Source organism: Lithobates pipiens, unplaced genomic scaffold (assembly GCF_037356315.1).
Source record: "Lithobates pipiens isolate NorthernLeopardFrog02 unplaced genomic scaffold, aLitPip1_a1.2 Scaffold_22, whole genome shotgun sequence".
NCBI classification, from domain to species: domain Eukaryota; kingdom Metazoa; phylum Chordata; class Amphibia; order Anura; family Ranidae; genus Lithobates; species Lithobates pipiens.
The window spans coordinates 52,204,208-52,221,322 of record NW_027507784.1 but is presented as its reverse complement, the minus strand read 5'-3'; the positions used below and the strand labels follow the sequence as shown (position 1 = coordinate 52,221,322).

General features: G+C 43.2%; 1 protein-coding gene across 1 annotated transcript in view; it reads right to left on the bottom strand.

Moving 5' to 3' along the window:
• Positions 1–17,115, bottom strand: part of IFIH1 (interferon induced with helicase C domain 1) — an 89,134-nt gene that overhangs the window by 47,495 nt on the left and 24,524 nt on the right. Inside the window, exons 5-6 of the mRNA XM_077447578.1 lie at positions 14,608–14,676; positions 2,529–2,749 (exon numbers count right to left, since the gene is read on the bottom strand). Coding sequence (XP_077303704.1) covers positions 2,529–2,749; positions 14,608–14,676 — 290 coding nt within the window. The remainder of the gene's footprint in view (positions 1–2,528; positions 2,750–14,607; positions 14,677–17,115) is intronic.

Genomic DNA, 17,115 nt, shown 5'->3' with positions numbered 1-17,115 from the left:
TTTGGAGTAGGCCTTGGGTAGACTCAGTTTGTAATAAAAGGAAACTCAATCTGTCCCCACTGACAATGAGGGGCACACTAATTTTCCACTCATTAACATGTAAAAGAAGAGGTCCAGCTACTTGATTTTTAAGCCTTTGTTAGAACAGACAGTGCTCAAATCTCAGATATCTGCCAGCACACTACAGATACTACATTATAGACAGGGTTAATTATGGCAAAGAATAACTCCCTGGACACCTCTGCATGCCTCAGTTTTGGCGTTTTCAGAAAAAAAGCAGAAAGTAGAAAGTAAGCAGTAACATAACTTTAAGCTATGGTATGTGAATGAAAACATGTAACAAATATAAATGAGGTGTTATCCTAAGTCAGCTGCAAATGTATATGTGTAGCACCCTTGTCCTAGAATAGGGCTGCAGGTAAATTTAGTTATGCTGGGTGGTAGCCAGCCAGGCTAATTTGTAGTGTTTATTGGTCAAATGACTTCTGTTCTAATTCTATGCACTTGTGTCTTCTCCCTTTTGTCGGTAGATGGCACTGTTGCTGTTGGCATTAGTATGATGAGCTACAGTACATTCAAGTTATGGATAAACATACTTTTCTCAGATTCGCTGCTATGAATGCTGGGAGAAGCTAGTTATTGAACAGAAGTCAGGTGATCTTAGTCTTTCCGCCAAGGGCTGTGGCCTGGGTGGATGTGTGTACAGTTCCTGGCTGCTTGCCCTAAAGCCTATCCAGGTGGCTGCTGGTTGCTAGGCCTGTCCGAGGCCTATCCGGGTGTTCAAGATTCTGTTGAGGAAAGCCTGCTAAAGATCCAGAAATTATTTTTTTCTAGTCTTGTCGTACGTTATAAACTATCGGAATTTGGTGTAACCGTGTGTAGGCAAGACAGCTTGAGCCGAATTCCGTCGGAATTCCGTCGGGAAAACCATCAGAGCTTTTTCCGACGAGAATTCCGATCGTGTGTATGCGGCATGAGAGGGATGGAGTTCTAAGGAAGCACCAGAGAGGACTCTTCATGAGCTGGAGATTATGAAGTGGTTGGGACGACTTCAAGAGAGAACTCATCCAAGGGAATCTTGGTGATTATTGCTGATCATTATTAAGGGTGTCCTGTGCTCTGTCCCCTCTCTCCCACATTTTTTCCTGTTCAAGAAATAAACTTCACTCTGTTTAAAGCATAAAAGTGACTGCCGCCCAATGTTCCTTCTTGTTCATCACCAACCATGCCCACAAACCTACGCCCTGAGAATATATGTCAGCCATCCCTACCCCCAGTAGTCACCATCAGGCTCCCAGAAAATCTGGGTAGGCGCTACATGTGTTGTAATCACTGTTGTCTATTCTCTAACCCTTTAAGACCACCTAAAACATATGTACGGTCAGGGCCATCTTTAAGGCAGGGCAAAAGGGGCAGCTGCCCTGGGTCCTATCATTGTTGTGGGGCCCAAAGCAGCTGCCTCATACTTGCCAACTATCCCAGTTTAAATTCCCTTGTCCTTTGAAATGTTAGTCCTGTGCTGTGTCCCAATATCTCAATGTGAAGTGCTGCTACTAATGCTGCCCAGCTCTGCCTTATTGTTGTGTACAAATGACTCACCTGCAGACCCTGTGCTTACATGTAAATAACCGACATTCATATGTAAATAGCAGCAGCATTCATAAGTAAATAGCTGCGGTCTGTGGCATTGATATGTAAATAAAGGCGGCATTCATATGTATATCACAGTGAAATGAGGAGATGATGTGCTGTAACCTCTAGAAACCAATCAGTGATCAGTAATACTGTACAGTAATCTCAAGCAACCAATTAACAACCAGAAATCATTTGCTGTAACCTCTAGCAACTAATCAGTGAGCCGTAATGTGTGCTGTACCCTCTAGCAACCAGTCAGTAAGCAGTAATGATAGCTGTAACTGCTGGCAACCAATCACAATTGCTGCCTGATCTGATACAATAAATAGCAGCTACCAGTTTGCTGTATGTCTCAGAGCAGATGGGGAGTGAAATTGAATGGGGGGGGGGGGGGGCCCAAGAAAATTTTTGCCCAGGGTCCAATCAATATTAAAGACGGCCCTGCGTACGGTGGCAAAAGTTGGGGCACACCCAGCACATGGATGAAGCTGTCAAAGACAGCTCTCAGTCCAGACTAAAGATTAGTGGTTAGCAGGACTGGCTTCTGATCATGTGCCCACTGTGACGGTGGTCACATGATCGCCAATTCTTCCCAGCCTCCCGGCGTTCAGAACTGTTTTAAGAGACACTAGGGTAATCAGGACGGGGGGGAACCACAAAAATAAAGTTATTAGTGAAAGATGAAAATTACTTTGAAATTGCTGCTGGTTTGTAAGTGATAATAATATATGCATAGTTCTTATAAAAGTTTTTGAAGAATATACCATATACAGTATATTTAGGCTAAAATTGGTTAATTTTTACTGAAAGAGAAATACATAAATTCTTGAATTAGTCATTGAAAATACCACAGTGTCAGGGAGTTTTAAAACTAAAAAACAAAAATTCAATACCTTGTTGACTAAAACAATAGCTTTTGCTGGCAAGCCTTTTGCCCGTCTCTTGTCCAGATGGTCCCTGGTGATGAACACGGCCACTCTAGTTTTCCCACTTCCTGTGGGCAAACATATAATAATAACATTCTCGCCTTCCAAAGCTGGCTTGGCCACTTCCAGCTGGTACTCTCGGAGGGCCATTTTAGGAATGGGAGAATCTCGGTCTGTGCTCTCATTATCTGACACAAAAGAAAAATGAATTTAAACAACTATATTTTTTTATTTCTTATTGTTATAAAGCTTTGTTTTAAATGTAATTGTTTTAAAGCTCGACTCCCAGCAAACCAGCTAAAATACATGGATTAAACATAATATAAGGGATCTGTTTTTCCTGTCGAATAATTTGTATTTGTATCCATCAAGTTACAACATTTACAAAGCTCTGCCATATGGCACAGCCCTGCCTGGCAGGATGGATACCTTATTTGCACCTGCTGCAGTTAAAGCTGAAGTTTAGGTAAGACAATTTTGACATAGCTATATTGGTCAACTTGTAATTACTGTATATGCCATACCTGTGTTATCCCCATGGGAGCTGGAAATCGCTGTAGTAGGCACCTCTACTACAGTGATCCACACTAGAGAAAGAAAAACCACCTCTCCAAGATAGCCCTCCAGAGTAAGAACTGATTCCAGTGCGAAACGCGTCAGAATTATTGCACCCTCCTTTTCTATTTGCTGTGCATTACTTGATGTGATGTGACCTACGATTTTTCAATAAAACACGGGATTTCAAGTCTTTTTCCAGTGTGCGGCTATCCAGAGTTTTGTTCTGCCTACTTGCCTAGTGATCCACACTAGTTTCCAAGTCCCATGCTGAGCAGCTGCCATGGTGCTTACTGAGCACAAGAGGCTACCTGCTCGGCATGGGTGGCATTTAGAGAAAACTCTTTTCATATTGACTACTTATCTTCAGAGGTAACATGAGTGGAACAAAGGACAACAATGGACTTTTTTTGACTACTTGGATAAGAGGTCAAAATATTTATTGGTGTATAACACGCACTATTTCCCCCTGAAAATAGAGGGTAAACAAGGGATTTAACGCTGACAATATGTTTTACCAACAGGGGGCAGGGGTCAGGCTGCCCCCCCGCCTCTCCTAGCCTTGGGACAGCGCTGCCTGCATAGTCTAAGGTTGAGAAAAAAATCACTTGCCAGCCCCTTATCCTACACCACTGCTCCCGTGTCAGTGTCATTGTAAAACAAAGCTTCTAAATATCTCAATAGCTCCATTTTTTTCTGGCTGCTCTCCTCCTCCTCCTCCTCTGAGTGTAGCTTTAGATTGGAGGAGGAGAGTGGTCACATGACCATCTATGTAACGTCAGAGGAGAGCAGTCATGTGACCAGGTCAGTGAAAAAAAATGGAGCTAATGAGGTATATGGAAGCTTTGTTTTTACAATATGAGTGACCCAGGAGTAGCAGTGGAAAGAGGGCTGGCAGTGATTTTTTTCTTAACTGTAGAGTATGCTGGCAGTGCTGTCCCAGGAGAGCCTCCTGAGAGGGCAGGGAGGCTATGTACTGGATGGGGGGCTGTGTACTGTGGGGGGACTGTATACTGTGCAGGGGGAGGGGGGCTGTATACTGGATGGGGGGCTGTGTACTGTGGGGGGACTGTATACTGTGCAGGGGGAGGGGGGCTGTATACTGGATGGGGGGCTGTGTACTGTGGGGGGACTGTATACTGTGCAGGGGGAGGGGGGCTGTATACTGGATGGGGGGCTGTGTACTGTGGGGGGACTGTATACTGTGCAGGGGGAGGGGGGCTGTATACTGGATGGGGGGCTGTGTACTGTGGGGGGGACTGTATATTGTGCAGGGGGAGGGGGACTGTGTACTGTAAAAATATTTTTTTTCCTTAAACTTCCCTCTTAAAATTGTTATGCATGTGCATGTTATACGCCGATAAATGTGGGTACTTAAATAGAGGAGGTTCAGTCTGTAAAAAAAAAAAAAAAAACACATTAAAAGTCAGCAGCTACAAATTTTATAGCTGCTGACTTTTAATAAATGGACACTTACTGTACTTTCTAAGGACCCAACGCCGTCTTCACTAGCCTCTGGGTTCGTGGTGCCAGCATGCTAATTGCGGGCAGCTGGCTGTGCGGCTTTTGGCTTCACAGCTGGCTTGCCTACTGGGAATGCATGAGCCGATCTGCGTTTTGTGAATGGTCCAGCAGTTTTCTGGGACCTGTGATGTGGAGGGAGGGAAGGGAAAAGTAAAACTTCCACTTGGATAGCTTAGGCAATCCGAGCAGAATTGCCCCCCCTCCAAAATTACATGCCAAGTTAGGCAGAAGAGAGGGGGAGAATGTCTTAAAGCGGAACTTCCCTTTTTGGGTGGAGCTCCACTTTACCCTTTTGGGTGGAGTTCCACTTTAATGATGTATCAAAGATGTCATTCTCTCCGGACTTACAAATGGGTGAGGTTCAAAGTGAGACAGAGCCTTGGCATACATGGCTTTTGTAGTGAGAATAAATATGCTGTTCTAGAAAGTAGACTTCTTCCTATCACCTGTGTTTCCCTTACCCTTGTTCCTTTATCTTTTAGTTAGAATTTCTGTATATGCCTATACCTATATAAACCAAACCCTTATTTTAATATTTAGTTATTCTTCCTTAAAATCAAGGAACCCTAAATAGAACACATTCTACAGCCCTCACCTCTAACTGATACTGTATGATTCTTGTTTGCTGCCTACCCTGACCTCTTGCTTGTTTTTGCAATGCAGAGACCCCATAATTGCAATGATACATTTGGAGGTCATCATTTTATAAGGATCTGAGACAGAGTTATAGGAATAATTGTAAATTTTCAGATTTTCGAGAAAGACTATAGTACATTACAAGTAGTTCCAGTAAACTATACTCTAGGTTGAAGTTATGACCGTGCTTAATAGTGTCAGAAGGATCAGAATTGGTGTCATGACCATGCACATTACATGCTAAGATGGTTCTTCTCCACTGTGCATTGACATTATCTTCCATAATGTGCACGTGTCTGGAGATGAAGGGGGAAGACTATCACTCCCACATTGTGTACTGTAGGCTCTACATGAGTCATCCAAACAGGTGAGATGTGGCAATGTTATGCACTGTTAAACAGATTTAGAAAATAACCATTCGTATCTATCACTAAAACTTTTGCGCAACGAGAATTATAGTCACGTTAATTCACATTATTATCTGTCGTTTATTTTCCATTTATCACTTGTTTTAACATTTCTTCCCCCTTCTTTATTTTCTGCACGTTTCCATGTCCTTTTGGTTGTCCATCCCGTTTTTTCAAACACTACTATCTACCATGTTGGATCTAGTTACACATGGATCTAGCCACAGTTATGGTAGCAGGGAAGTACATGAAACTGCTTGGCAGTGCCAGTCATATACAGTAGAGCTCATAAGCATCTCTGGAGAAAATTAAAAATATACAGGGAAAGCGGAATAGTTTTTTTTTAACAAAATGGCTATATTCAAGTTATATTTGAACTGTATAACATTTTAGATGTAGAATTACATAGGGTTGAGGATTCACTCCCAGCACCCATCTCAAGAGCAAGACCAATAATCACCAAGCACCAGCACTATCATGTAGGAAGAGGAGTCATGATTCATATGCCCTCTTTACTTGTAAGTATTGGGTATTTACCTAACGCCAGGGCTTTTTTTTTAGCGGGAATGCAGGGGAATGCATCTCAAACACAGAATGAGTACTGGAAAAGGGGGCTGGGGTGTGTTGGAGGGTCTATTGATGCTGACTGCTGGGTGGTGTCTATTGTTGCTAGAGGGATCTGCCATTGCAGGGGATCTTTTGTTTCTGGTGGGGGATATTTTGCTCTGGGATTCTTATGTTGTTTTGGGGGGATCTGTGCGCTGGAGATCTAATTTTGCCAGCAGGGGTCTTTTTGTTTCTGGGCAGATCTATTGTTGATTATGGTGTGTTATAGCTGCTGGGGTGGTGTATTTTGTTCCTGGCGGGAGGGTCTATTGTTGCTGGGAGATCTATTGTTAATGAGGGGGATTTGTTGTTGCTGGTGGGGTCTAGTATCATTAAACAATTTCATACAAATTATTTAACACCACAAAATGATATCTGGCTTGTATTTGTACTTGTATTCTCTAAAAGGGGCAATACTAGGAGGTGGCGGAGACAAGGGACTCAGAGGTAGGTCAAGGTGGAGAGAATGACTGAACCTATTCTGTGAGAAAAAAGCCCTGCCTAATGGCCTGTCTGATGTTTTAAGTAATCTACTAGCAAAAAAAAAAAAAAAAAAATGCTGATTGTAAAATGTGTGAGAACATTTAAAAAATTGCTTCAGACTTAAAGTAGTTAATGTAGATAAATATGCGTTTCCTGAGTAGGCTTCCTTATTGACGTGTAACAAATTCTGGGGTCAAATAAAACCTCCAGAACCAAAACAGAAGATGCTGAAGTGTATGACATGGCATTTATAGCACTAAGTTAAAAAAAAAAAAAAAAAAAAAAAAGGCTATATATAAATACGATGCTGAATAAGCGACCACATCCACAAGCGAAAACAACATGTTCCTGCAAGACGAGGAAGAATGTGGCAATTAGGAAATCAGTATCTTGCACAAAACAAAAGGGGGCTTATGTAGTTTTAACTGTCCTAGAACTAGAATCACCTCAATAGTTGGGGTATTCTTCTCTTCAAAGTCACATCTAAAAACCGCTCCACATACAATGATATGTACCATGTGCAACAATCTTAATTGTTATGTTCTCTTTGGATAAAATAAAAAATGTATGGATAAAAAATAAAATAAAAATAAAAAACTGCTCCACATGAAACAGATGGTATAATTAGATGTTTTTTCCATTTCTTAAAGAAGGATTCCAGGGATGGACGAAATATAACAAAATGCTTTTAATTCTATATTTTTACCACTTACGGATGGCCCACCGCAGTTTTACGTCGGCTGTTTAAAGCGGGGTTCCACCCTAAAGTGGAACTTCCGCTCATCGGAACCCTCCCCCCCTTTGGTGTCACAGTTGGCACCTTTCAGGGGGGAGGGGGTGCAGATACCTGTCTAAGACAGGTATTTTCACCTACTTCGGAGCATAGACTCCCACGGGAGTCTATGCCTCTTCCTGTCCAGGCGCGCTGTCTGCTGGGACACACACGGGTCCCAGAGACAGCGCGGACCATTCCTATTACGCTGCGCGACTCGCGCATGCGCAGTAGTGAAGCCGCATTGCTTCATTTCCTGATTACCTCACCTAGAATGGCGGCTGCAGCAGCCCAGAGCCGAGCGAACGATCGGTCTCAGCTGCCGACATCGCTGGATCCTGGGACAGGTGAGCGTCCATTCATTAAAAGTCAGCAGCTGCAGTATTTGTAGCTGCTGGCTTTTAATAATTTTTTTTTTTACAGTGAAATCCCTCTTTAACTACTTCCCACCCAGCCAATGTACATAAATGGCCAGGTGGGCGTTCTCTCCTTCTGAGTGGAAGTTCAGGAACGTCCCTCAGCAGGAGGGGGATCGCACGCACGTGTGCCCACGCAGTGGCACAATCCCGATGCGCTCATGTCACCCGGGCACGGCGCATCTCTGATCTACAGGAGGGCTCTGTGATTGGCCCTCCTGATCACATGACGGCCGTGTCCAGTCACAACCGTCATGTGATGTAAACAAAGAGTCGGTTGCCGGTGAGGAGAGGAGAGGGGATCGCTGCAGCCGGCTGGTGATCAGTGTGTATGCGCTGTTTTTTTACAGCTTTTTACTCACTGATCACCAACCTAGTGTCACCACACAATGTAAACACACACATGTCCCCACACAATGTCCCCAAAACACATATCCCCAAATGATAAAAACACCTGTTCCCCACATTTGTCCCACAAAAATCACACATCCCAATGATTATCTGCACACATATGTCCGTGATCACCTGTGCACATCTGTAAATGATCATTTGCGTACATCTGTCCGTGATCACACGACCCAATTATTATACACTTAACTGAATTTTTTTTACCAAAAACATGTAGCAGAATACATTTTGGCTTAAATTTATGCCGAAATTCGATTTTATTGGATTTCTTTTAAAATAGAAAGAAGAAAATAATGTTTTTTTTCCACATTTCTGCTCTTTTTTCGCTTATATCGCAAAAAATAAAAAACAGAGTCATGAATAAATACCACCAAAAGAAAGCTCTATTTGAACAAAATGATAAAATGTTCACTTTGGTACAGCGTAGCATGACCGCGCAATTGTCATTGAAACTGCGAGAGCGCTGAAAGCTGAAAATTGGTCTGGGAAGGAAGGGGGCGAAAGTGCCCAGTGTTGAAGTGGTTAAAGGAGGATATCGTTATGGCAGCAGCTAGCTGCCATAACCCTGGTATCCTTTTCTTCAGTGGGCGGTCCGCTACAAGATAAAAGTGGTCTCTGTGGCGGATTCGGCGCAAGATCACTTTTATGGGCGGCGGGAGAGCGGCCCCCACCCTCCCTCAGCGATCCGGTGCCCTCTGCCGCTTACCAAAGCCGTCGGCAGCGGTGGAGGCGATCGCGTCTTGTGTCCTGTTAGGTATGAAGGCGAGTGAGGGGAAGATGGCACCCATCCGTCTCCATACAATTGCTGGCCAGAAGCGACATCAAAATGTCACTCCTGCCCACAGCTCTTAAAGGGCCTTTTTTTTTTTAAATGATTTTTTTAAATGACAAACGTATTTTTTTTTATTTTATTATTGCATTTTAGTGTAAATATGAGATCTGAGGTCTTTTTGACCCCATATCTCATATTTAAGAGGTCCTGACATGCTTTTTTCTTTACAAGGGATGTTTACATTCCTTATAATAGAAATAAAAGTGCAATTTTTTTTCTTAAAAACAGTGTAAAAATAAAAGGTAAAATAAATAAGGAAAAAACGACAGGCTCGCGCGCAGAAGCAAGCTCATATGTGAGCAGTGCCCGCACATGAAAGCGGTGTTCAAACCACACATATCGCCATGATCGTTAGAGTGAGAGCAATAATTCTAGCCCTAGACCTCCTCTGTAACTCAAAACATGCATCCTGTAGAATTTTTTAAATGTCGCATATGGAGATTTTTAAGGGTAAAAGTTTGTCGCCAATCCATGAGCAGGCGCAATTTTGAAACGTGACATGTTTGGTACCAATTTACTTAGGGTAACATTATCTTTCACAATATAAAAAAAATGTGGCTAACTTTACTGTTCCAAAAAAGTGCGCTTGTAAGACAGCTGCGCAAATACGGTGTGACAGAAAGCATTGCAAAGACCGCCATTTTATTCTCTAGGGTGTTAGAAAAAAAATGTATAATGTTTGGGGGTTCTAAGTAATTTTCTAGCAAAAAAAACTGTTTTTAACTTGTAAATAACAAATCTCAGAAAGAGGCTCAGTCCTTAAGCGGTTAACCGCTTGCCGACCGCCTCTCGCCAATATACGTTGGCAGAAGGGCTCATACAGGCAAACATTGCCCCTTAAGAGGTAGCCTGCACCAGCACCCACGGCAAGCTCCGTGAGTCGGGTCGCAGGTCCCTCAGACTCGATCACCATGGGGATACCCGCAATCATCTCACGGGGAGGAAGAACGGGTATATGCTAATGTAAACAATGTAAACAAGCATCTCCCCGTTCTGCCTAGTGACAGTGTCACTGATCTCTGCTCCCTGTGATTGGGAGCAGAGATCAGTGACGTGTCACACGTAGCCACGCCCCCCACAGTTAGAAACACTCCCCAGGACACACTGCCCCTAGTGGTTAACCCCTTCACTGTCAGTGTCATTTACACAGGAATCAGTGCATTTGTATAGCACTGATTGCTGTATAAATGACAATGGTCCCAAAAATGTGTCAAAAATGTCTGATGTGTCCGCCATAATGTTGCAGTCACGAAAAAAAATTAAAGATCGCTGATCGCCGCCATTACTAATAAAAAAAATATTAATAAAAATACCATAAAACTATAACTTTTGCGCAAACCAATCAATAAACGCTTATTGCATTTTTTTTTTTACCAATATGTAGAAGAATGCGTATTGGCCTAAATTGAGGGAAAAAATTTTTTTTTTTATATATTTTTGGGGGATATTTATTATAGCAAAATGTAAAAAATGATGTGCTTTTTTCAAAATTGTCGCTCTTTTTTTGTTTATAGTGCAAAAAATAAAAACCGCAGAGGTGATCAAATACCACCAAAAGAAAGCTCTATTTGTGGGGAAAAAAGGAAGTCGATTATCAGTTAAAGTGACGCAGTACCGAATCACAAAAAGTGCTCTGGTCAGGAAGGGGGTAAATTCTTCCGGGGCCGAAGTGGTTAAGGATGAATTTCCGCTATGCATATTTTACCCATAGTTACACTGGTAAAGCTTGGAACAATGTAACTATGTATATACCATACCTGGCTGATGCCTGTGGAAGTGGAAATCACACTACTACTCCAGTCATCTCCACTTGCTTCTGTAACCCGCGGCGATTGGCTGCCATACTGTATTCTGAACACAGAAGGTTGGCCACACAGCACCAACACCATTTGAGAGTCCTGTGCATTTTCTGAATAAATGCAAAGCATTGACTGATTGGATGAGGTTGAGAGGCAGGATGCTGCTGTCACGCTCTTCACCTCGTCCAATCAGAGAACACTTTGCATTTTTCTCTCTCTCTGCCTGCTTCCATAGGTACAAGATCATCCCCCATTCCCATAGATTAGCAGATCTTAAATTGAAAAGGATGATCTGCCAATCCCCAAACTGTAGTAAATATATTACCACTGCAACCTTCTTCCCAACACATAAATGAGTTATACTGCATTTGTGTTGAAAGTTTTTTTTTTTCTCCTGCGTCCAGTGCCTCCAACCCCTTAGAAAATATCTTTGGGAATGAAATGTATTCAAATAAATAAATGAAAAAAAAATGGAGAGTTCCATTGCATGTCCAATCCTTCTCCAGTCACAGAATGTTCTTTTTAGCATTATGCTGAGAACACTGCAAAGGACACCGTAGGCTCCATATAGGAGCCTGAATTTTTTAAATGACTCGTAAAATACAGGTGCACCTTGGAGAAAACACTGTGATATCTAAGCTCTGTCATAAATGGGGCCATATTAAACCAGGTGTTAGGCATGTAGTTTTCCATTTCACCATCTTCAGTTACTTAAGGCAGATCTTCACCCTCAACATAACATTCCTTCCTCTCCATCCCCCTCCCCTCCTCTACATGAATAGCACCCATCGCTTTTTTTTTTTTTTTTTAGTAAATTGTGCAACCCCACCCGTCCCCCATGTACATCACTTGCCTAAGCAAATGATGTGGTCAGTACTCGCTATGCACATTACATATCCCAGGGGGCATTTTCCTTCATTCATAAGGTAGAAGGGGAGAGGTCCTAGTGGGTGTTATCAGGAGGCTTGCTGGCTGAACCTGGAAGAGCAGATGAGCCTCTCATTGAAGTCACATACAACATGGCAGTGCAGGACTGAATGGTGGCAGACAACAAGAGGATCTCAGCAGGACAAGGATGGATCTGATTGGGTGGGTGAGTATCTGAACAGTGCAGAAAACATCGCCCAGTAAGCAGGGGTAAAAAAAAATTGGTGGGAGGAGGGTAAATGTTCACTTTATTTGGAATTGTTTTTCTGGGGAAGTGCCTCCTTTTTATTCTAAAGAAGGGATCCAGGCATGGCACCAGTGTGTCTTCTGCCATGAACTCCAGGGGCCATCTTGGAGAACTTGTGTCTGATTAGATACAGTTTTCTTAATTTGGGGGTCCATCTTTGTAACAGAGGGGACAATTATAGCCCATGATGTGCCATTGTGATGTGTCTGCAGTGTGGAAAGTTTCATGTAGGGTCAGATACCTGCTTGTGAAGGAGAGGTTGGCCCAGCATTAGGGCCAGGTTCTTGTTGAGCAGGTATATTTCAGTGACATTCCTGGATATCTGAGGAGTTGGCCTAACATACTAGGACAGGACACTAAAGCTCTGATGGTTTTCCCGATGGAATTCGGCTCAAGCTGTCTTGCCTACACACGGTCACACCAAATTCCGATTGTTTATAATGCGGTGACGTACAACACGTACGATGGCACTAGAAAAGGGAAGTTCAATAGCCAGTAGCCAATAGCTTCTATCTCCTAGTTGAATCTGAGCATGGCGTGTCGGAATTGCATACACACGAACGGAATTTCCGATAGAAAGTTTTTCCATCTGGAAAAATGAGAACATGCTATCAATTTTTGGCTGGCAGAAATTCGGACAGCTAAATTGCGATGGAGCATACACACGGTCGCATTTTCCGATGAAAAGCTCTCATCGGTCTTTTTCTGGCCGGAATTCCGATCGTGTGTGCGCAGCATAAGAGCATTTCCAGTCTTCAGGCCCGGCACAATTCTGCACACCACACCAGCAAGGAAAACATTTTTTAGGATCAATTTTAAGAAACTCCATGTTTAAAGGAAGCTTATCTCAAGCAACCTCCTGTATGTAAACCATGTATTACTGTGCTGCCTTAAAGCAGAACTAAACCCATTGATTTAAAGGTTTTCCAAACCAGTTACATTAAGCGCATGCTGGGAATGACAACTGCTATACTTGCTTGTGTTCTTGAACTGGTTGGGTCTTGTTTCTCACAAAACCTGATTGTTGCTAATAATGGTTTTAGGATTGCTAACCAGCATCAGTAATGAATGTTAGTAGCCCAGCTAAAGTTAAAATAACCTAAAACTGGCTTTAGAAACTATACAAAGGAAGAAAAATGAAATCTCAGTTGCTGTAAGGTTACCTTATTTTACTCAATAAGCATCAAAAAAGATTTACGGCCTCATGAGCTGTAATAGAACATTTCAATACAAATACACACTAATCTGGAACAATTTATGTGTGTTTTCACGAACTGTTCTCTTGCTAAGTTCTGCTTTTATTTTCCTATATTGCGAAATTCTGAAAATGCAGCTTTATGCAGTAACATAGATCATGGACAATTCCAAATGCTAAAAATACTTTTCTCTCACGATTTGTTCTCATTTCTATTTGTGTTAACCAGTCTGTGGCTGCACAACACCCTTTAAAGAGGAACTCTAGTCCGCCCATAAGGTTGGCCCTGTTCCCCCTCCCTGCCGCCACCATCTTTAACAATCCAGCACATGAGCAGGCAATGGAGGTTTCTTGCACGTGCACAGAGACCCTGAGATCCAAGACCTTGTTCTGCATTCTTCATGCATACTTGAGAAAACCCCCTGAACATGCACGATTGTACCCAAAAGTCTCCAGTAGGTCCTGAAGCCCAGCGGCAGATCGGTGCACATTCAGATTCCAGCAGCACCCAAGCATTGTCAGAATGACTGGGGAGTGCAACATCATTCTTGCCTAGGCGATAAAGAAGGAGGTGCTGCGTTGCAGCGCAAAAACTGTTTGATACACTAAAAGGGGAGGAGCCAGGTGCAAATAAGTTGCTTTATTGGCTGAAGGTCTGATTTAATTTCTCACACACAAGACATCTTAGTCTGTAAGAATGTTAATCACCTTGGCACCAGAGAACTAGGATTCCTCTGTCTTTTTAATATTGCGAGGATGAGCATGGGCTCAATCTGAACTTCAACTGAACCCAGAAGCAAGCTCTCAATGATGATCCAATGAGCTGCACTTAGGGCAATCCAGCTGAAAATACACAAATATGTGAGGATGCTTGTGACATCATTGACCTAATATGGCCATATTAGGTCAATGATGTCACAGACATGCAGCTACGGGGCAGGGAATGCCCCAGGCATGGCTGATTGAGCTAGCTCTTACTGCTTTCGTTCAGGTTCAGACCGAACTGAAGCCCATTCATAGTTAGGATATATGGCTGTAGAAAAACAGAGATCATTATTATTCCAACAAACAAAATAAGGGTCATAGTGCACAAGTGCAGTATACCGCAGCAGCCTATCAGAATTCAGTTTTCATCCAATTATAATAGAGAGATTGCTATGGGTTAATACAGTTTGTTCATCGCTCTTTACCAGAGCAAAAAGGCTAAAAAAGGTAGAATATTCATATTAAATATCCTACCTGACTCATGGCTCATCTCCCCATTATCAGGTGATTTATTCAAACTTTCAGGCAAACTCACATCCAGATCTGAAAAGAAAATACAATTTCAGTTGTAATGATATAACTGATATTTCAAGCCAAGTAACTTTGCAGCGTAGTATTTAGTTCATCGTATGACTGATGACCTTTAAATTCCACCAGGCTGTTCATCCATCTATTTACTGTACATCTCTTGCAAGAATGCTTGTTGTGACTAAATCATGATGACAGTACAGTGACACATGGTGCTGCCGCCTCTTTTCTTCAGAGAAAACATATCAGTGAGCAAAGTATGTATATGATGCCCAGGATATCATGGACCACCACGATGGACCACCTAATTGGACTGTTCAGTCCACAGATTGACTACAATTGAGGCTGATGTAAGGAGTTGATAATCTTCACAAAATATGTGAATATTCCCTTCAACTAGCCAATCAGATAAAAAGCAAGGTCCTGTTTACTTTTTTTTATCTGCGTGTGATTGGATACATATATTGCATGAGGATTGTCAACTCTTAAAGTAAATAAGCCTCTTTATGTCAGGTTTCTTTAGTAGATAGAAAGACCTAGTGGAAACGATCCTTTGTTCTAGCAAGTTTTGTATTATGGCCTCATTCACACAGCATACCTAAATGTACATCCATGTAAAGGCCTTGTCTTGCCTGCATAACATGCATAGGGGGTGAGACCCCTTTCACATGAGTGGACCAATCGGGTCCGCCTGTTTTTCAGGCGGACCTTATCGGACCCTCCATTATTCTCTATGGAGCGGCAGGTGTAATGGACATGTGTCCATTTTTACCCGCCGACATCAGATCCAATGACAATTGGGTGTAAGCAGACAGGCGTTCCGTTTACATCTGACCACCCATAGAGGAGAGTGGGCCGTGTCTGTGTCCAGAGTGGGCCGTGTCTGTGTCCAGAGTGGGCCGTGTCTGTGTCCAGAGTGGGCCGTGTCTGTGTCCAGAGTGGGCCGTGTCTGTGTCCAGAGTGGGCCGTGTCTGTGTCCAGAGTGGGCTGTGTCTGCTGGTGCAACTCTTCATAGAAAGCAATCAGCTTCCAGATTTAATTGGCAAAGCTTAATTGAACAAGGTGAAGTTAAAAACTGATTGGCTCGTATGCACAGCTGCACCAAATTCTGTGTGCTCCAGTTTTAGTAAGCCGTTTTTCAGGCGATACAGCGCTAAAAATAGCGCCTGAAAAAATCTGGCCCCTTTCACTCCAGTGTGAAAGCTGGAGGGCTTTCACACTGGAGTGGTGCGCTAGCAGGAAAAAAGTGAAAAAGTGAAAGTGAAAAAAGTCCTGCTAGCCGCATCTTTGGAGAGGTGTATTCACCGCTCCTACCCACTGAAATCAATGGGGCAGTGTGGCTATACCGCCGGCAAAGCGCCGCTTTGCGGGCGGTTTTAACTCTTTTTCAGCCACTAGCGGGGGTTAAAACCGCCGCTAAAATGACGGTAAATCGGTGCTAAAAATAGCGCCGCTTTACCACCGACGCCGCTCCCGCCCCAGTGTGAAAGGGGCCTTAGTTCTCTTAATTGAGACAAGTAAACACTGTAGAACGATATGCTTTCTTCCTATTTCATGGCTGACATTTATTACCACTTCATGGTACCTGGAGGTGAGCATGCATGACCTGGGTTCTGCTTCCCTGCTCTCAAAGTGCCAATCACTTACATACTTACTTAGAAGCAAAGTCTGGAGCTATTATTTTTGCCTGTTCTGGGTACCCTCTGCACTAACCCATGAAGATGTCAAGGATCTGATTGGTTGCTTTAAAGATATCACTTCCGGTCCTCGTGGCTTGCGCTCCACGCTGACATGCATTTCTGGTCTCCGTTTTCCATACGGTCACAGAGAATCATAGCGTGCTGGACATTCTAACCTTCTGATATCCACAGCGGCTTTACTGCCACTCCAGCAGCTTACCATCTGTACTACTGTGACCCAGTCAGCTTCCCATCGTATGGACTGCATCTCGGACCGCTAGGTGACCTTGCATCCTGCACCCTGGACCCCTCACTTATGTGCTTGATACCATTTTCCCCTTGTGAATAGCCATTTGGCTTATTCTGTTGATTAAATGATTACTATAATACTTTCCTTAATGTCAAGGATTCTACTCTGAGGCCGCGTACACACGGGCGGACTGTTCGCCCAACTTTGTCCGCTGAACAGTGTATCAGCGGACAGTCCGCTCGTGTGTGGGCTTCAGCGGACAGTTTCAGCGGACAGTCTGACGAACAAAGTTTTCCGGAATTTCCGTAAGACTGTCCGCTGAAACTTGGTTTGAGCGGACAGTCCGCTCGTGTGTAGGCTTGTTCGGCAAACTAAGTCTCGCGCATGCTCAGAAAGAATTTACACGGCGAAGGTTGCATTGCAGTGTATTGGACTTCGAATTTCTCGTCCCGTCGTACGTGCCGTACACGTCATCGCGCAAGTTTTCAGCGGACTGTTCGTTCGTCGTGTGTGGTCAAGTCCGTT